The following is a 21,273-nucleotide window of genomic DNA, read 5'->3' as shown; positions in this document are numbered from 1 at the left end:
ACATTTGAGTGACAAAAGGAGTTGTCTGTAGTCATGAGCATTTTCTGGAGCAACGTTTCCTACTTAATATTTGGATACAGCATGACTCCGTTGCAATTTTATTTTCTTTCAGATCTAGCAGGAAGTGTATTCAGTCCAAATAAGGTTTGGCAGTAGTCTGTCTATTGAACGTTTCAAAAACACAGTTATAAAAACACAGTTGCTTATCCCAGTCTTTGCAGGACAAGCAGAGGCTACCAGGGACTGTCTGTGGTGATTTTTTTTTTTTTGAACCCACAGTTTTTATTTGGGGAAAAAGGGATGTGTTTGTGTATCTTCTTTGTTTCCTTATTGCCAGATTCATGGCAATTCTCATTGCCAATTCGTGTTTGCCTATCTGATTTTTGAATGCCCTCTCTGTCTACCTCAGCTCTTCAGGAATGAGCCAAAGACTACAAATGTCTAGAGTTTTCTTTCCCAGTATGCCTACACATCTGTGTATGTGCTTGAGCTCTATCAGTGTGTTCACACATACTTTTATGTCAACTGAAGGGGAGATTACAAGTATATATTTACTGAGTAGTGCTCCTGAGCAGTTTTGCAGAGCAAACTCAGAACTGAGATTTACTATGTCAGTGGCAGGATCAAACTGAGACTTGAGCTGGGCAGCTGGGTGGAGGCTGCACATCCACATCAGAGCATCCTGCCTCTCACTTAAATATTTGGATTCAGAGTTCCCTGACCAAGTGTGTGGTGGGCCTTTCTTACCTTGAGCTCTAAAAACATGTGTGCAGGGATCCCAGACTTTCTGGAATAAATCTGAATGCTGTGGCCATGTCCTGCTGCTCCTGCCTGGGACCTTGACAAGGAGGCAGCTCTGCTCAAGGAGGTTTGAGGAATCCTGGCATGGTCCTTCTGCAACTCCACTCCCCTTCAGGGACGGATAGGGAGATCAGAGGCACTGAATGAGCCACTAAGCCCAGCTGTGCCCAATGCTGAAATGTCCTGTCTCCTGGTCAGCTGGGAGGCCAGGGATTAAAGGATTTGCAAAGAAAACCACTAGTATAAAGTACTTCAGCATCATTGGCTCCCACCCATCTGGGTTTCTTCAGCATTCTTTGTATAATACGTTTCCCCCACGCTTGGTATGAAGGCTTTTCCAGCACATCCCACAACAGATGTTAAAGGCATAAAGATATTAATGTTTGCTGTCATCCTCCAGCCAGTTTTCTGTTTTTCAACCTGCAGACCAGGGCAGGTTCCCAAGGGACCCTCTGGTGCTTCCTGGAGTGTGGACCACAGTATGGAGAGGCCCAGGTGGGCACCATCAAGCTCGTACAGCCACACAGTGTGGAAGTCTATTAAGGCCTGACCTTTCATCAAGGCTTGTTACCTTAGGCTCCTGCCATGCCAGCATGACTGTACTGCTTCTGTACCAGAGTGAGCATGGCTGTTGGCAGCACAGGTGCAGGTTGCTGTGCAAGGTAAATGCTGGTAATTGTCAGTTCTGGGCCATTGGGTGAAGAGTTTCAGTATGGCCAGGGTTGGGAAACAGAGCACTTCACATGAAATTCTAACTTTCTTTCTTTCCTGGGGAGGAAAATAACCTTGTTTGTTTCTTTGTGTGTTTGCTGAGCAGCTTGTGTTGAAAATCAATGCCATTTATGAGGCACGAAGGGGAAAGAAACGTGTCAAGAGACTATCGCAGTCTACAGAGAGCAATTCAGGGAAAGGTAAAGGAACTTTGAATCATCATACATCTAAGACTTTTTGAGGACTTGCCTTAGAGTTTAGGCTGGCTTAATGATTTATGTGACGTTTTTTAGCGCTTCTTCCAGTCCAGGGTGAGACTGAGTTGGGTCTTCCACCCTTTCTTTTGGGAAGATAACGGCTGTTCCTCTGCCCAAAAGACTTTCATTAAAACAGAACTTTTTTGTTATTCTTGCTTCGTTTTCATTCCATGGCTTTACATGATAACCTTATAGGTCACACCAAAAATGTCCCCCCTTTTTGATGTTTATTTCTGGACCAGGCTGGAAGCTTTGGAGAGGAATGTTCTGTCCAAAGAGTCTGATTTGTTGAGATCAAAATATTTTGCGGGAATGTGTCACTTTACTGAACTGTCCAATGGAAGATAGTAGATTTTGAAACGGTCCTGGTTCCTTCAGCATCCCAATAAACAAATAGCCTCAGTTGGGAATCAGGGTTTCTAGACTTGACTGTAGGATCATCTCCATCATAGCAAGATTGAGACTTTAAGTCTCCTACTGTCAATCAACAACTTGTCAGAAAGGTTCAGGTACTTCAGAGCAATTACTTTTAAACATCTCGTCTCTGTAAAACTTAAAATGACATCTTTCCAACACAGTATTTTTTCCCAAGACACCCTAATTTCCAGTGAAAGGTGACCACCAGCTCTATTTGTTTCCCAAAATTACTTGTTGCTATTTATCCTATTTTATATAGGATATACACCCACAGGGTGGACAAGTGTGTTTATATGAACCTTCAGGGGAAGCATCCCAGACTTCTCTCTACATCATTTTTTATACCCCTCTCTGAAGCATCTAAGGCATCATTAACAGAAACAGGCTGTTGAACCGTATAGATCTTGAGTCTGATTCAGTCTGGCAATTGGTTTTTTTTGTTTGTTTGCTTGTTTTTATCCCTTATCCTGCAAACTACTGCATATTAATCAGTATTTTGCCTTGGTGTCGTGCTTATACAGACTTGGATAAAATACTACTCTGGCATTTTATTCTTTATGCAACTCTTTTGGCTGTGCAAAATTTATTTTGTTGTTTGGGTTTTTTTATTATTATTATTATTATGTGAATGAATGGGAAGATACCAAGGTCAGTAAGCTAAATGTCTGTGGGTATGTGCACCCTTGAAAAGAACGAGGCCCTTGGGATCTGTACTGTTTTCCCCCTGAAGTTGCCAGGCTGGCTTTCTCATGCCAGTGATAAGAAATGCACAGTTATAAATAGGCTTTACTTACTTCATCTTCCCCTTTCTTTTTTCCTAGTTACAGATGAAAACAGTGAATCGGACAGTGATACTGAAGAGAAGCTGAAAGGTAAGACAAATGTGTGAAGAGAGCAAATGGCTCCTGATACACTCTGCTCTGAGATCCTGGGTCAAGATCTCTCCTCTGTGTTCTGCCTTTGGAGAAGGAGCTTGTTTCCACTTGGAACACAGTGAGAAAACAAAGATCTCAGTACTTGAGAAGAAAATTCATGGGCAGAGGACTATAGGAGTCCAAAACAAACATCTGTTCCATTTCCCATCAAAGCTCTTTGCAGTGCCTTTCCTAGGAGATGGTCTGGACAGTGTGGAAATACAGTGAGGTTTTTCAACGTACACAGTCACAAATGTGTGACCAGACTGACAGAGGCAGTATTGCATGGGAGAGGGTGTTCAGAAAACCCACTACACTTTTACTAAGGGAGAAGATCCACCAGCCAGACTGGCTAGCTAGGAAAACAGAATTGCACTATATGATTTATTGCTAGTTAAACTCTTCTGTATTGGCTGAGTTGGGATAAAGCGCTACATTCCTTGCTTCACTCTGATAGAGCTATATGGCATACTGGTCTCCATAATACTCTTCTGAAACCTTCTTGTACTGGTAATTAGCCCTGTGACATGCTGTTGGCATTACAGTCTTTTTGGAATTTATATGGCAAATTCAAAGTCCTGGCAAAGTTAGAATGCAAGATGGAAATTCCCTCAGATTCCAAAGTTTACTGACTCACGTGCACACCTGATCTGGGTAGCCGGTCAGTTCCCAAGCTGAAAAGAACAGGGATAAGCAGCAGTTCCCACTCTGTGTCAACCACAGTGCATTGTGCTTAGGAGTGCTCATCCTTACCCTCTTTCAGGTTTTCAGAACAGAAACCTCAGACTGAGTACCCTCATGTGAGCACAGCTTTCCACGCAAGCACTACTGTATGCTCTTGCTCTCCTCTGCATTGGGAAATCTTTTCTCTGTACTGCTGTGTTAGCAAGATCAAGCTGAAAATTGCTGCCACCACCTTTTGACAAGTTCTCAGGCTAGCCTGGAGACAGGAGAGAGGGTTTGCACCCAGATTGCGCAGAAATTACATTCACAACTGTCTTGAAACACAATGTTGTGAAATATAGTCCATGTTCAGATGTAGCTGAGAAAGATAGTGTAGATGTGGCCAGGAAGACTCAAACTCTTGTCTGTTACTGGTTGCCATAGTGAATCATGTGCATCACCCTGGGTTTCTCTGTAACATCTGTATAACTGCAGCTAGGAACTGCCTATAGAGGGGATGATGGAGATTGTGTGAAGTCACCTTAGATCCAACAGCACTGGACTCTGAACCATATCCAGATCCATACCTGGATCTGAGTAACTGTGCAAATCTATGTAACTGTGAACAGGAGCTCTGGCACTTGCTGTTTGCTCTAGCTACACCTGTATTTTGCCTTGTGGAACTGTCGACTTTCCTATTTTTAAATAGGAAAGTGAGATGATTTAGCAAGTCTCTTTTATCTAGGACTTTCGATTTTGTATGTTTTGCCTAACAGACCAAACACACCAGCCAGTTACCTCTGCTTAGCAAGTCACTGTACATCATCTGAGACACAGTAAATCATCAGACAGCAATCACAGACTGCATGTCAGAGCCATAAGTGCTGACCCTTGGGAAGGAAAAATGTTCAAAGACAAACTCTGCCATGATGACAGCAGTAAAATCCTGGTATCTTTAGTAGGTTGCACAGAATATAAACAATGCAGAGCTCGAGCGAGCTTTTCAGAAGCCTTCAGCATTGCTATGACACTGCTTCTTTTGAAGTCCCTGGTAAAACAGAAACCACTTCTGAAAACTTTTGAAGAATTACAGCCTTAGAGCAAATAGCGTAATAGGTGATGAGAGAAAGGAGTCTAAGCCATCTTTCCAGGGCTTTAACTGTCCAGGGATTGTTACACTCTCTGATTTAAGAGGCACCTCAAGATTGCTTTAAATTATATTGTCTGGAATAGTCCACGAGTGGCACAGCTTTACCAGACAAAAGGTCAAGAGTCTGTCCTAAAGTATATACCGTCTCTCAGGAAGCCCTGTCTCCCAAGCAGACATGTAGTTGGAGTTCCCGCAGTACCCCTGTGGTTGTTGTTTCTGTCAAAACGTTGCATTGCCACCCGCATTCACAAAAAGCACAGTTGTGAGAATGTGCTGTAGTCTCTGCTTGTAGTTAGTTCTTTCGTTTGTAGTAGGGGTAAGGGAGACATCATGCAGATTTAATTTGGGATGCGACTGTAAAACAAAGCAGGGGGGTGGTCTTAGGGAATCTCATCTGGTCTCTTCTCAGCAGGCAGCTTTTCATTACTTTCCATGCCGGAATGTTTATTGTCCCACAGCTCATGTGTGTTGCAATTACAGCTTGCTTGGCAGTTTTTCTTGTTTTCCCTTTGTCTTGGGTGAACTTGTAGAAACGTGGTCCTGAGAGATTAGTTTTAGGCACAGGAAGGACTGGCATGAGCCAGCCTTTTTCATTTGTACCTCTCTTCACTTTTTTTTTGTTGTTGGCCTACAGCCCAGCCTGCGTTACTGAAGCTGGGAGTCCCTAGTGTTACTGAGCCAGTGGAACCCTAGCCCGACCAAGACCCAAGTGCTGGTCTTGTAAAACCGTGGGGATCACTACCCACAGCCTCCTCTGAACAAAGGTGATCAATCACCTAACTGTGCTGGCTTTGAAAGATGCATAAAGAATGCTAGGAAGAATGCCCAGACATTATCTGTTACACCATGTCCCATATGGATCTCAGTTTGGGTTGTCTTCAGCTGTAAAAGCTATCCATGAAATCCTTATGCTGCCAAAGCTCTTCAGGGTGATGGCACTCACAAGATTATGTCCTGTCTTTGTCAATATTTATAGTGCAGCTTCCAAATGGTTTCCACCTCTTACTCAGCCACTGACAAAGTAAATGCAGTGAGGTGGTTTCAAGTTTATCCCTAAGTCTCTGCAAAGCGCTGTTGGTGCTCTGTGCAAAGAACTAGACAAACTCACCATGTCTAATCTTTTTCTTCGTAGCTCACAGCCAGCGCCTGGTGCATGTGAAATCTCGCCTGAAGCAAACCCCGCGGTACCAAACCTTGGAACGGGACTTGATCGAATATCAAGAGAGGCAGCTGTTTGAGTACTTTGTTGTGGTGTCGCTGCACAAGAAGCAGGCTGGGGCTGCCTACGTCCCTGAGGTTACCCAGCAGTTCCCATTGAAGGTGCGGTGCCTGTCAGGAAGGTCTGGCTGACAGGTCTCAGACTGCGTGGTGCACTTGCAGAGCTGGAGAAGCCACAGCTTCTTTGTTGACTGCATGTTATATCAGTAACCCCCTTGCTGTGTCAGTGTTCAGTGAGACTGAAGATAGAGGGGCTGCAGTCACCCCTTGAGAATTGTCATGATATTCCTCACTGTTGAAAGAGGAGCTGATTTAGATCTTTTGCTGCCCTTGGCTATGACTTTTATGTAGCTATTCCCTTTCTCCCCCTTTTCTCTTTAAAGAAAACCAATGCTTGGGAGAAGACATGTTATTAAAGGGAAGGCACAGCTTTCACCAATAGTCTAGCTCAAAATGGGGAATGAGGAATGGGAGGAACACAGAGCCAGTGTGACAGAGTGTTTGTAAATGGGACGTAACCAGAGCTCCCCTCAGACTTCAGTTCTCTCACCCCTTGCTGGAAGATGTGTCCTAGATTGGAGGCGCAATATAGCAGGGGCAGGTGCTGCAGATGCAGGGCTTGGTGGAATTGGGAGCACAAAGTTACTTTAAGATACCTAAAGATTAGGTGAGCCAGAATCACAGAAATTTTAATATCTTCCAGGCAGAAGCTTAGCCTCTGTCATCACCTCTTCATTTGTCACAGGAAAAATATTTGAAGTCATTCCATCCCCACATGACTAATTGGAAACATTCCTTCTCTCTGTTCTGCTAGCTCGAGCGCTCGTTCAAATTCATGCGTGAGGCAGAAGATCAGTTGAAAGCTATTCCCCAGTTTTGCTTCCCTGATGCAAAGGACTGGGCCCCCATCCATCAGTTTGCCAGGTAAGTACTGTACTTTGTATCCCAATTCATAAGAAACAGATTTATATATCAAGCTAATTAAATATGAGACCTGTTACAGTAGAAAACTGGGCAGAGCCCTGAGCAGGCTGTACTGCAAATGCAAAAAGATTGTGGGTTTATTTGGTTTGTATGTCAGAGACTTTTCATGTGGGTGATGGGTATCTTGTCATTCTGGTTTCTCTTTCTGCAGTGAGACGTTCTCATTTGTCCTGACGGGGGAAGATGGAAGCAGACGATTTGGATACTGTAGGAGGCTGCTGGTAATTATTCCTATTTTTTTCTTTTCCTAGAGGTGCAGCCTTCTGTGGGGTTGGTGTTACTGGCACCCGTTCTGGAAAGTGGAAAGCTGCTGCTCTTCTCTTTCAGTGTGGAAAGAAAGAGCAGTAGCAGAGCAGCTTTGCTCTCTTCTGCTCTGCTCAGTGCCAAAGTCCCTCTCTGAATACCATCCTCCACTCCAGGCATAGTTCTTTCACCTTTTCTTTACACCAGTGCTTAACGTTATGACCATGGACTGTTGTTCCACCACTAAGCTGAAGATAGGGTTTGTCTCCCTTAGGTTTAGATAGCTACTGAACAGTTGTCTAAACCTGTGCTAGTCCTGTAAGCTGAGTTGTCTCTGTAGAGCAGTATGACCTGCCTTAGTCATTTGACTTGGGAAGGTTGGGATCATACTGTGGATGTGCCCATTTCTCCCCACTGTTTCTGGCGTACCAGGGATTGAGCCAGACTTAAGGTATTGTCATCAGCAGCGTGCTGTCAAATGTCTGCGAGTTTCTGAGCCAGGCGGCAAGCTGCAGAACTAAGAGACCGGTCACTCTGTCTCTGCAGTAGTTATAATGCTGACATTTTCTTGGTGTTTCTTGTGTGTGTATTTGCGTTTGTCTTGAAAGCCCAGTGGGAAAGGGAAGCGTCTCCCAGAAGTTTACTGCATTGTGAGTCGCCTTGGATGCTTCAATCTCTTCTCTAAGGTGAGGGGGGAGAGAGAGGGAATTTGTGCTGTAGGCCAAGAGGGACCTCAAAGCGAAGTCAACACCAGAAGGATGGGGATCAGGGAAGCTGATGGGTGCAGAAAGGGCCTGAAATGGTGTTGGCAAGGCAACTGCATGCTAGTTCCAGAACCTAGCAAAAACAGAGTTAAAAGGAAACCTAGATAGTCAGCTGTTGCCTTGTTCCTTCAGCAGAACTACCGGAACACAAGCACTGAGAGATTAAAAGGTGGAGTCCTGACTCCGAGGGTGGTGTGGAGTTTGCAATTGTAAGCTTTCCATTGACCTCACTGGAGCTGGGTTTCTCTTGCTGAAGGAAATAAAAGGTGCAATTGAAGACCCTTAACCTTCTTCCTTATGATTCAAGGCTCTGTGTTGATGCTAGGTTAAGGAGAGAATGTAGATGCTGGAGCACTTTATTCCTGGTGTTGCCTGCCTCCTCCTGATTTACATGTTTTTGTGTCTTCATGCTTTTATTTCAGATCTTGGATGAAGTTGAGAAGAGACGGGGCATTTCCCCCGCCTTGGTGCAGCCTCTCATGAGGAGTGTCATGGAGGCACCTTTCCCAGCTTTGGGACGGACGATTACAGTCAAGAACTTCTTGCCAGGCTCAGGAACAGAGGTGAAGACACTACCTTAGAGACAGGGAGACTTGGGCCAGCAAATGGCGCAGGACTGGCAACTGGAAGTTGAGTCTGTGACATAGCACTGGGGATCTTAAGGACAGATTGTCTGGCAACTGTGTGGGGAAGCTAGGGAGTAAAATAGGGAACCAGAGGGGATGGCATGGAGACTTCAGTGACCTCAGAATCAAAAGGGAAATCATATAGTAAAAATGATAAAGGTAAATAGTAAAATGCCGTATGGTATTTTAATATATATTAAAATAGTAAATGTAGTAAATTTACTACATTTAGTAGTATACATAGTGAAAATGAATGTAAGGACACAGCCATGCTAATATGGCAAAATCAAACAGGGCATCGGCCTTGAGGCCAAGTGGCACAGGCTGGTGGGCCCCATGCTGTATAGCACATGACCTTGGTTCTGCTCAAGGCCCTCCACACTTAACTTCCTGAAGACAGGATTCATAGCATGTGCTCCAGCATCCTTAATACAGAACCAGTGTTCATGTGGGACAGGGCACGGGGTTCTGGTCAAAAAATACCTGAAACCACACAAGAGCAATGTTGCAGCCTTTCAAAATGGCATTTTCACAGCATGGAGGTGAGGGTACATGTTGTTCTCCCACAGTGTGGTGTGAGGACAGTGGGAGGGTTTTAAGAGTGCAGAGCTTTTTGGGGTAGCATTGAAGGACTGTGGGAGGGTGGATGGAGCCAAATTGAATGTAGTCTTGTTGGGCATGGTATGCCTTGAACGTGAGAGAAAGGAGAGTGAGCGAGTTGATAGAGGTTGTGTCCAAGGGCTTTCAGCATAGCACTATGTGATGACATTCTCCTCAACCAAACTGAAAACGGTCCAAACTGAATGAAATCACTGCAGAGCACATGCATAGCTGGTTAAAAATCTGCACTCGAGGAACAGAGTCCCAGTGGCGTGCTGTCAGGCTGTGAGAATGTTTTGGCTGTTTTGTTTCTAGGATCCTTAACATTCATTAATTATCTGGTTGATGGCATAAACCCCACATTGACACAATGGGTAGATGACAGCATTGGGATGGGTTGCAGGCACTTTGGAGAGTAAGGGATTAAAATTCAAAATTACCTTGCTAAATTGAAGGTTTGGTCTGAAATTCAATGTCGACAAGAGCAAAATGCTGGGAAGAAGAAATGGGTAGTCTAATACAACATGGAAGTAACTGAGAGAGCAACAGTACTTCAGAAAACGATCTGGTGGTATAGTGAGCCATAAGTGAGCAGAAGTAACAGTGTGGTATTATTTAGACAAACTCTGGCATTGTGAAAGAAAGTGAAGGGATGAATAATAAATAAAAGCCATTTTTTCTGCTTTCCAGCATTGGTGGAAATTTATTTAGAGTATCATTTTCCAAAAAATGCAAACACTAGGAGAAAGCCCCAGAAGAGTAGTTCCACTTATTAAGTGGTTTAGAAAATACAGGCAAAGCTTGAGAAAATTGTTTGCTTAATATAGAAAACAAAGGACAAAGGAGGACACGTGATAATAACCTTTCAATATATGAGAAGTTTCCTAGAGAGAGGAAGGTGCCCAATTGCTTTGAGTGTGTACTGTGAGTAAGAGAACAAGTAGTTGAAGTAATTTGCCACTGAGATGTTTCAGCTGCAGGCTTGGGGTTGGTTAGGGTAGTTCAGAACTAGAGTAATTTTCTTGTGGGATTTATGAAATGTGTGGTGTTGGAGGCTTTCAAGAACAAATTAGATAAGCATCTGTCTAAGATAAGGAGTACGAAGTGCTATGGTGCTGTGACAGGAATTATTTAAGTAGATATGAACAAAGGAAAATGCCCACAGGCTACTCTTTTCTGTAACTGATATAAAAAATTTATAGTCAGTAGGTTAGGCATCCAGATTCTTGCAGTAAAAAAAATAAATAAAACGTAACTGTAAAAATAAGAATGCAGATTTGAAAGGCTCCGTGCCGTTCTGCTGCTTGAATGCCAGAAAGCCTGGAAACCACTCCTAGCTGGACACAAACTAGTTTTCCTCCTTATGAAGAGCTCCCTGTCCTCAGTCCAGTGGGGAGAACTTGTGGTTGGTCTCATGCTGTGCCCATTGGAGTGGACTCTGGATCGTCTTCAGCTTCATCTGGAAGAAGGATTTGTGGGAGGTAACACAAGGAAAGACTGTTTGAGGGCTTAACGCTGTGCAGTGTTCACCAGCACAGTCGGTAATGCTTGTTAGCTGTCCATGCTTGCCACAGTATGGGTGGACAGCGAGCTGACCTGTGGTCTTTTTCTCTCCGACAGGTCATTGAGCTGCGGCGGCCTCTTGACTCCAGGCTTGAGCATGTTGATTTCGAGTCCTTGTTCACATCCCTCAGTGTGCGGCACCTGAGCAGAGTCTTTGCCTCCCTGCTTCTGGAAAGGAGGGTGATCTTTATCGCAGACAAGCTCAGGTACCCTTTTGCGTTTCCTTAAACGAAATGCTGCCAAGGAAGGAAGGCTGAGAAGATTGCAGTGACTGATCTCTCTGCCTTGTTCTTTTTTCCTTCTCTGCTCTTTTCCAACTTCTTATCTGATGTGAATAGGGCTGTACTTCCCAGGAGTGGGAAACTCAGGCCATGAACCATAATTTCGCTTTGCAGCTTGCAAAAAGCATGCTGCATCTCATCCCCAAGGAGAACCAAATTCCCTTTCCTCCAGATGGTTTTAGAGCAGAGGCCTGGTGCTAAATAAATGAAACCCCTCCTTTTGCTCCATGATGCTGCAGTGTTTCCCACTGAGCTGTGCTAGAGTTTCCAAGGAGCAAGCCTCAGGCAGAGATCACCATCCCTTCTAGCTTGTTCCCTGATGTCACAAAATGTTCTTAAATCTTCAGCTTATATTTTAATATTGGTTCCTAAAGACTATTTTCTCATGAGAGATGAAAGTAAAGGATGCAGTGAGGGGGAATGAGACAGAGGACTTCCCTCTTCTATTTTGAATCTGCTCAATTTGTGGTTTGTTTCTGTTTTGGGGTTGGTTTTTTTTTTTGTTTGTTTGCTCTCCTAAATTATGAAAATGGGCCCAGGTTTCTTTAAGATCTTGTGCAGCTGGTGGCTGGCAGCTCTCCAGCCCTTGAAGCACTTGAGGATTCCGGGAGGAGAGTTCGCCAAGGCTGGGGAAAGAAAAGCTGCCTGGATGACTAATGACACTTAGGAGCGTGCTCAGGTTTCAGGAGTGTACAATGCCCCTAAGCTGTCTGTTTTCACAACTTCCAGCCAGCAGGCTGCAGCTCTGGGACTGAGCGCTGGGGCAAAGGATGGGGAGGCCCCTTCTACAGGAAAGCTAAGGGAAAAATTCATCCTGCAGGGATCCAGGGCTCTTTGCGGGCAGAGCTCAGGCAGTCTCATCACAAGTATAGAAAGGCTGGAGAGAGGGAAGCTGTAGGATCCAGGCAGCACTGGCTGCTTGCAGTTTTTGGCAGCTGCCTTGGATCAGAGAGGGGAAGATTTGCCTCTTTATAATCACTGATACATTATATGTGTAGATATTTAGTATTCTGGATACTTAAGCCACACATTTCATGCAGAGCATTCAGACTTGCATTGAAAATGAGAGAATTCATCCAAATGCTATATTTCTACATAGCATATATGATTTATGTGATAATTTATGATGACAGGTTTTGTTTTCAAAGGTTTTTCTCCTCTGTAGGACAAATTTTACATTCTGAGAAAACCTGTTAAGGACACAGATGACATTGTAATCTCTACATGAGGGCTGGGTGGTAAGAGTAAATGGTAGGGAACTTTTTTTTTTTAAGACATCACTTTAGAATGAACCTTTATTTACCAGATCTTTTCCTATCACCTTTTTATATGACAGCACCTTTTTATATGTATTCTGAGCATGGTGTGTGTTACAAAATATCTCTAATTCAAAGCACTTGGATGGGGTTTGGTGGTTTTTTCTTTTTTTTCCCCACTGTATCTTTTCTCAGTATATCCAAGGTCTTTAGGAATGAGTCCAGCTGCCTAGGCCTGTAAAAGAGAATGGGAGAGAGCTATAGAGTCATAGTTTCTAGAATCTCTAAATATACCATAAACAGCTTTCTTCTGTGAAAAAAAGAATTGTCACATTTTAAAGATCCAGGGCCTGTTAGGCCACAGGGCTCAGATTCAAATATTTACCATAGATTTGCCAGCTCTCTACAAGACTTTAAATATTTGATGTTTCTGAGAAGACCTTGCTCTGAGCAATTTCAGGAGAGTCTTTTTCTTTTCCTGTAACAAAGTATGAAGTTTCTCTGGCTCATTTTTGTGGAGAAAAAACTTGAAAATTACCCCAAAGGACTGTAAGGGCTTGAAAAACAGAAAACAAAGAAAATAACCCTCAAAGTTAAGTAAACTATTGTATTTTAATCCAGTCCAGTGACTTGAGTGCACTGGATTGGTGAGCCTTTTATAAGGTCAACAGTCTCTTCTACTTGGTCGAAGTTCCATGTTTTGAAAGCTGATGGTATTGTAGATACAGGATCTGCTGTCCAAATGGTACTTTTCCTGGGACAGGAACACATTGAACTCAATGAATATTAAGTAGTATTTACTTTAGGGGTGAAAATGCCAATTTCAGAAGAAAGAAAAGAAACACTTTTTGGCAATAGCTTAAGAGAAGAAAAAAAACGATAAAAGCAGCTGTTGGATACTGCTCAGAGGTTAGGAATGCCAGAAATAATCCAGCTGAGATGGATTAACGGGGAGAGTGCAGGTGACATGGTGAAAGATGCATAATAAATTACATTTGTTATTCATCTTTGCAGTTTTTCATGTAGGCACTATCAATAGCTATCTGTATGTGTGTGTAAAGGTGTGTCTGGGTGTGAGTGACAGAGAAAATGATATATGCAATTTATTTACATCTTTTAATTGCTATAAAATCAGTCTGTGGGAAAAGAAAGCTGAAAGGTCTCTTGCCAAATACTGTGTGAACTGTGAAATGTTTTCAAGCTGAGCCAAAAAATGCATCTAACAAGTGTACAGCAAGTGAAATACTTTGTCTTTTCCATCTTTAGAATGAACATTGAGTGTTTTTTAAAGACCTGTCAATCCAAAGCTTGGCAGCGGAAAAGGAAAGAATTTGGTTTATTAGTTTTTGGGTGTTTTTTTTTTTTCTTTTTCCCCTCTATCGCTATGGGAACTGGAGTATACATTGCCTCGCAACCTAGGAAAATGACTTTGTTAAAACTATGTTGGTCTGTGTAGTCCTCCCTAGTTTTTGTTCGCTTCTGCACTGTAAACTCTAGTCCTGGGGCAGTGGAGGCTGTGGCATGGGTTAGGCACTGCAACATGAGAGCTGCTTTTGTTGCCAAGTGATGCTGCCTGGCGTGCAGTTCGAGGCACTGAAGACCAATGTTTTAGAAGGCATCTTCCAAATAAAAGTGGCCTGATTTCACAAGGTACCTAGAGCTGGGCAGTTTTTGCTGGCCTGAGGGGGAGATGTGTTAGATTCAGAGGGCTTTTTAAATCAGGAAAACTTACATGGTCTTAAAATCAAGGCACCCTTTTTCCAGATCTCCTCAAAAGCCTGTTGTGGATCTGACCAACTCGAGCAATTGCCTCTGTCCCTGCCAGAAACCACAGCTGTGTCAACAACACAAAATGGTCATTGTTATCAAAGGCAGATCTGAAAGAATTAGAGTAGACACTTTAAATGTGGTCATCCCCAGTAAAAGGTAATTAATCATCAAAAAGAAGACTTTTCCGTGTGCTACAAAAACAAATCTGGGACTGTGAATACCAGCCTCCCAGATTTCTCCTTTTTGTATTGTGGTTAGGGAGAAGAAGAAACCCAAGGATGAAGTTTGGATGTCAGATGGTAGCGTTGTTTCTTCAGAGCATCTTAATGCTCGCTTCTTCACCTGCACTAACCTGCCACGTCAGTGGGAGGCAGTGACGGTCCCCACAGCTGGTGGAACTTGGCATCGTCCTGGCGGGATTTGCAGCAACACTGTGCAAAGTCACGGGGCAAAGTTTGGAAGCTCCTGCGCCTGTTAAATGTTGTAAACCAGCTCTGTGATCCATCATAAGTAAATCCACATGTGACAGAGTGTCAGAAATCCAAAGGCGTTTGTAAAATGAATCCTATTGTAGCAGAGCTTATAAAAAAGAAAAGAAAAAAACACGTAATCAAACCATCTTAAATTGCCAAATGCCAGCATATTTTCAGCAGTTTGGTTACTTCAGGGAACAACAGACTTCCTAGCATTAAACTCCAAAAGGCTGATTGATTCAATAGTGTTTTTCAGAAATCATTAAGTATCCTAAACCCAAAGAGGGATTCAGCTTGGGAGGCTTTTTAAGCATAGGTGCTTGCCTTTGAAGCAGAAAGCTGGAAACCCTGTAGTCAGTCTAAAGTTTGGGAGGAAAGCAACCAAACTGAGCAGCCAGTATCCTTCCTTAGAAGCTGTTGCAAGTTGTCAGGGTATCTTTTTAGAGCAAGTCAAACTAGTCTTAGAGCAGGTTTTCCCAGGAGAGGAAGAAGAGTTTGTATGTAGTTGCAGCTGTTGTGTTCAGATTCTGTATTGGCTGCCTCTGTTCAAGGTGGCTACCAAGAAGCAGCAGGTTCACAGGGTGCTGTGTGGTAGGTTTTTGCATAGGATGCTGTGTGGTGGGAAGGCCTGCTGTTCGAGCAAACAAATGTCACAAATTGCTGCAGTATCATTGTTCTGACCAAGGGAGTGCTCAGCCAGAGAGATCTTTGTGTCAGTCTATATCCAAATCAGCCCTTTAGGGAAGGATCTGACATGGTTCTTTGTGTACATCAATACTTTTTAGCCTCTATACTAGCGATATCTCAGTGTCTCCTGCAAGCTCCTGTGCAAGTGACATCAGACATGCAGCTCAGCCATGTTCCTTACAGGAGGCTGAATGAACCCATGAAAATATGCTCAGGATCTTGAAAGAGTACTTTAAAGACCTGCAGTATTTTAAGGATTAGCTGTTGAAACCAAAAGCCTTAAAAAGTGGTGTCTGTGTCCCATGTGAACAACTGGCATTGAACTTCTGTGGCCTGAGGGTAGTGCACGGCACTCCCCAGCGCACACTGCAATCACATTGGGTAGATATTTTTGTTCCTGGTGGCATCTGGAGTGCACCAAGCAAAACACAGCACCCTGGGTCAGTATTATTCCAATGGCAGCAGTTGTCATCATGGTTACGGCGCATACGTCCTGGGATATCAGGATTTCAGCAGGGACACTGGCTGTAGCTACCCAAAGGCATTGGCTGCCTGTTTGGTATAAGAGCCCTCAAAGGGCTGACCAACACTCAAATAGTCAGTGCTTTGAGAGTGCATTAAACTGTTCTGGTTGTTTTGTGCACATCAACTGTGGTTGATTCTGTGCACATCTCACGGAGAGAGGCATCCAGCTTGAGCAGTGCCCAGAACTTCAGTGGCCATATTCACCTTCTACCCAGAGAGGTACCTGCTGTATTACAACTGTGATGTAGTTCAGGCAGTCGCCTCCATCGCTGCTGGCTGAAGAGTACACAGTCACACAGATGGCATAAAAGGAATTTATCATACTGGATTCTTTTGCAAGGCTCAGTAGCCGCGGTGTGAATCAGCAGTCCCTTAGTGCTTGGTGCAGTGCCATATGTAAGAGAAGGAGGGAGCTCAGGCTTGAGTCATTCCAAAGAACCAAGGTTCTGCTGCGCTCCTGGCAAGCTGCAGCTCCCTGCGACTATCTGCAGAGCAAGTCTGACTGAATCACATGCGGAAGAGACGCCTCAATGTTCCCTCCTCTGTGTCCATCTCTGAACTGCTCTGCCTTCAGAGGAGGCTCACAGACCTCAACCCTATCAGTATTGTTCCCTGAAAATGTCTTCCACGGTGAGAAATGTTTCAGAGCAGAGATCACTAGGATCTATCCTGGAGGTGATGAGGTATTCACAGATGGAAAGATGGAAGGGGAAGCTTTCTTTTTCACTTCCCACTGCGTGGTGCATACAATTTCAGACTTACACAGCTCTGTGACTTCTACTTACTGGACCTCAGCCATCTTTCCTCCCACTTAATCTCTCGCGTACCATGTGTACTCGCTGGGACTTGAGAGCAGGGTTGAGGGAAGAACAAGCCACCATAAATATAGTAGGAGACAGCATGCCGTAATTTCTCACCATGCCATAAATAACCTTGTACTTCAGCTGCTCACTGTTCCTCTGTGGAGCTACCTGGAATTGCAGAGATCCTTTCCCTTGGTTTTCAAGTGCTGTCTATAAAGGCAGTTCCCACCTTTAGGCAGGAAAGTTGGATGTTCCTTCAAGACTGAGGGTTTGTGACAAAGGTGAAACTTCTAACACTTCCACCTTCAACCTCTCTTCAAAGAAGAGGAAGTCCAGTGGTGGTGGTCTAAGAGCAATGCCACAGTGCTGCGCACAAGTGATGAAAGGGAGTTCTTTCAGCTTTCACCATGATGATGTTGTTGTTATTACTGGTGCTATTACCAGTCAGAAACTGAGGAGTGGAAAATATGCTCTGCAGTAATGGAGGGGAAGAGAAGCTCCTCCTTTTGCTTCTGCTAACATGGCCTGAAATGTATGGGTGTACAAGTAACACTACCTCGAAAGAGACAGTTTTTAAAGGATCTTATTAACTTGGAGTGCACTTCTAAGATGGCACGTTCACTTTTGCAGTTCCTTTCAAGATTAGCTTGTATGAAAGATACGAGAAAAATAATCTACTCTGATACTGTTCCCACTTTTTTTCTGGGTGGGTTTTTTTTAGGTAAATGTTCCTGTTTCTTACTAGCTCTGTGTTTTCTCATTATTTTCACTTTGTTTCTCTCAGAGTCATTATCTACCTTGCATGTGTGGTAGACACAGCAAGACATGGGCTTGCTGATGATGGCAGGCACAGCTTGAGAGCAGCGACAGAGGGGCAGCCAGCAGGAATGTATGCGGAGAAGGGAGGGGGATACTCTAAGACCTTCCTAAACAAGGATGTGGAACTGAGGGTTTTTCCCATCTAAAGGCTTAAAGCTACCAGAATGTGACACAGCCTTTGAAGCGTCCTCCTCTGTTTTTATAGAACATCCCCTTAAGAAAAGACAAGCCTCTGGCAGTGCAGGGAGAGGAAACTGTCCCCATCTTGTGAAGAGACTTTCTCAGCGCACACGTCCCAGGTGTCCCTCCCAAGCGCCCATTCCCTGCCTGTTGCAGTCCTAGATAAAAGTCTCACATTAAGCAGATTCCAGCCTCTCCCCTGGGATTTGCTTAACTCCAAAAAGTGTAACGTGTTTAACGATGCTTACTGCCTGATTACTTCATATGGTCACATTGATGTCCCAGCAACCATAATCGTGTTCTGCTAAACTGAACTTATCTGATGAATGCCAGTCAGCTGTAGCCCAGCTCAGCGTGTGTTGGTGTTACAGCACAGGGATTCAAATCCACCAGACTTAGCTGGAGCAGGGGGCAGGGAGGGAAAGCAGGCTTCGCTTTTCAGAGCGAGCTTGAGTCCACACCCATCAAACCCCTTCCCTCTCAAGTCAGCAATAAACTGCCAGATCCGGGTTGCTGAGTGTAAATTCCCCCGTGGAGTTTACAGGAGCCAGCTGCACGCCCCTCCTTGGCGACGTGAATCCTCCTAGCTGCACCAGCCTCCCTCCCCTCCTCCAGCCTTTCGAGATCTGGATGCTAGTAAAACAAAATGATGTTATATATGGGGTTTATAGTGGCGAGCCTTCCCCCTCCCTTGACGCATACAAATGCTTCCAGACCCAGAATGGATGAGTAAGTGGTGTCCTGCAGCGAGCTCTGCCGTGTCTGACTGCAGACCTTGCCTGCCTCCTGCCAGAGAGCTGATGGGGTTTCTGGATGGACGCTCTTGGAAGTTGTCAGCAAAGGCGTTTACAGACAAGCTGCTGGTGGCATTTGAAGGGGAAAGAAGGAAAGCTGCAGTCCTGTGAGCCAGGGGCAGCATCCCACAGAGGCTGGCCGTGTGCTCCCCTCCTGGGATTTCACTTTCCTGTGGTTCTGAGTAGCCTCAGCAGGCTCCACAGGCTGTAGGGTGCCCAGTTAGCCTCAGCTGGAGACTGCTGCCTTCCTCCTCCGGCATGGCTGCTGGGAGCTATTGGTATGGTTGGGACCGATAGAAAAGCATACCGTTGGCATGCGGTTACTCCTGCTAAGGGCTGCCCAAAGGCAAAGCATGTATCCTGCACAGGTAGCAAGCCAAGGGGCAGGGGTGGACAGACCGTGGCTGGAACAACCTGCAGGAACACCTGGGGACCTTGTGGCTGCAGGTTGCGCCCAGGGCTTTGCCAGGGGGTCCAAGCAGGCCATCCAGCTGTGCTGACAAAGAGTATGGCCAGCAGGTAAGTGGGCCACAGTGCAGCACAACAGATAGTTGCTGTAGTGGTGGAGCCATCTTCTATGTCCCATGGCTGCATGGTGTCTGTGCTGGACAGTATAGTCCCTGTGCATTCAGACCCGTGGCTTTCCCATGAAAGAGAATAAACTCATTTCTCTAATAAGAGGCAGTGACATGCAAGACCCCATGTCTGTGTGGTATTTTCCATCAGAGCACTGGAGGAGCAGATGCTGCATTAAGTGGAACCCGTCTCTTGTCACATGCACGTGGGTCAGGATTGTCTTTCAAAACATGGCCTCCTGTTACGGGTCACTGCTCCTGAAGCTGAAAAATGGGGTCAGAAATTTGGGAAAGCCCCTAGTAATCACAGAGATCACTTAGGGAACAGTTGAAAGAGCCCTGATTTCTAGGAAGCACCACTCATCTCCTGACTGACCGGCCATTGCCCTTGGTTGTGTTTCATCTTCCAGCACTCTCTCCAAGTGTTGCCATGCCACGGTGGCCCTCCTGTACCCCTTCACCTGGCAGCACACCTACATCCCTGTGCTGCCGCCTTCCATGATCGACATCGTGTGCTCGCCCACCCCCTTCCTCATCGGCCTGCTCTCCAGCTCCCTGCCCCGCCTGAAGGAGCTCCCGGTGGAGGAGGTGAGCCATGCACCCGCACCGCAGCCTTGCTCTCGGTTGCTTCCGTGGGCTGAGTTGTCTTCTGTCCCAGAAAGGCTGCTCTTGAGAGTCTGCCTTGGCAGCTGGCGGCGTGAAGGAGCTGAGGTCTCGTCCTCTGGCTCCTGCAAGCGTGGGGTGAGGGAGGAGGCAGACATCCCCCAGGGAGGCAGAGGGCTGTGCTCTGCCTTGTCTTGGGAAGGCGGGGGGCTGGGATCTCCTGCTGTGGGGCTGCTGTGGGTAGGAGATGATTTTTTAAAGTTACTGTTGGTTTCTGGATAGTGTTGTCTAGGGGCTAAGTGCAAAGTCTGCCAGGCTTGAAGTATGATTGCTATAAATTGACCAGGATAGCTGCCCCTCTAATTAACACAGGTGCCTAATGAAATGAGTAAATAATTAGGAAGACCAATTCATGGTGCTCAAGGGTGAATGCAGCATGGCTGAACGTGGTCGGGGAGGCATTTCTATCCCTGCCCACCCAGGGCATGGTGGTGCAGCACACAGGGAGAAAAGACGGAGCTCTGACCCCGATGTGGTGGTGAGGAGCGGTGGGCTGGGCTTGGAGCACAGCCTCCTGCTGTCCAAGCTGTTCTGCGGTTTGCAGTGAAGTCATTAGAAAGCCGCAACAAGGGCTCCGCTCTTGGCTCACGCTGGGTGCCTGCTCCAGCTGCGGTGGTGGGTAGGAGGAGCAGGGGCAGGGCTGAAGCATTTCCTCCAGAGCAGTTACAGATTAAAATAAACTCTGATGATGGAAATAATGACTTCCCCTTTTTATTCTTGCTCTCTCATTCTTAGGTCCTCGTCGTTGACCTTGTAAATAACCGGTTTCTGAGACAGGTGAGCAGAGCTATTTCATATCCTTCATCTTCTGTCCCCTTCTTCCACCACACCTTACCTCCATCTGTGTTTGCTGACCTGCCTGGCTGGCTGGATCACTTACTCTGCATGCAAACTGAGGCAGGATTTCTGGTTGGCAGTGTTATAAGTGTTGCTGTATACGTATGTAATATGAGAGTCCCAAGCCACAGCTGTTGAGGACTGAATCGTTGTGCATTATCTCTCTCTCTTTTTTTTTTTTTTTTTTTAAAGAGGTGAAACAATGGCACTTGAGCACTGCAGGTCCTTAAGTGGCATCCTGTAAGGCTGAGGGCAGAGCTGGAAAGCCTCAGCTTAGCACTGCCGGCTGGGGAGCAGCATGGGCTCTTCCAGCCTGTGTCTGTCAGTCCCGCTCCTGTCGCATACCCAGCCCTGAGCAGGGAAGGGAGCCTTGATGATTTATTCAAATCCCTTCCTGCCCAAGGAGCTTGTGATTCCTTGTTCCTTGCAGTGGATGGGTCACAAGTAGGAAGCTGGTAAATGGGAACCTAGCAGTTGCTCTGCAGACGAGATTGCTTGCTGATTTTTACTTCCCTTTGTCGTGGAGAGCAGGAGTGGGATATTTGAAGGGAAGAGGATAGGTGAGCGAACGTGCTTCTGGCCCAGGAAGCTAATTTTGCTCCCGAGCTCTTTGGCAGATCGCTGAGCAGTGCTGGCTGCGTGGTCTCTGCCATGCCTCCGGTCCCATGGGTGGGGATAGGACAAGTGCACCTCCTGCTG

At 45.4% G+C, this 21,273-nt stretch overlaps 1 protein-coding gene across 2 annotated transcripts in view; it reads left to right on the top strand.

Annotated features, from left to right (window-relative positions):
• Positions 1–21,273, top strand: part of DENND2A (DENN domain containing 2A) — a 63,082-nt gene that overhangs the window by 37,439 nt on the left and 4,370 nt on the right. For both annotated transcript variants that reach the window (XM_075503323.1, XM_075503331.1), the window contains exons 7-16: positions 1,619–1,712; positions 3,008–3,058; positions 6,046–6,233; positions 6,946–7,055; positions 7,267–7,336; positions 7,967–8,044; positions 8,545–8,685; positions 10,969–11,117; positions 19,485–19,662; positions 20,473–20,514. In XM_075503323.1, the coding sequence (XP_075359438.1) occupies positions 1,619–1,712; positions 3,008–3,058; positions 6,046–6,233; positions 6,946–7,055; positions 7,267–7,336; positions 7,967–8,044; positions 8,545–8,685; positions 10,969–11,117; positions 19,485–19,662; positions 20,473–20,514 (1,101 nt within the window). The remainder of the gene's footprint in view (positions 1–1,618; positions 1,713–3,007; positions 3,059–6,045; positions 6,234–6,945; positions 7,056–7,266; positions 7,337–7,966; positions 8,045–8,544; positions 8,686–10,968; positions 11,118–19,484; positions 19,663–20,472; positions 20,515–21,273) is intronic.

The sequence above is a fragment of the Mycteria americana genome, chromosome 1 (assembly GCF_035582795.1).
Source record: "Mycteria americana isolate JAX WOST 10 ecotype Jacksonville Zoo and Gardens chromosome 1, USCA_MyAme_1.0, whole genome shotgun sequence".
In the NCBI taxonomy this organism is placed as follows: Eukaryota; Metazoa; Chordata; class Aves; order Ciconiiformes; family Ciconiidae; genus Mycteria; species Mycteria americana.
Note: the sequence above shows the minus strand (reverse complement) of the source record. Positions and strands in the feature narration are given on the sequence as shown.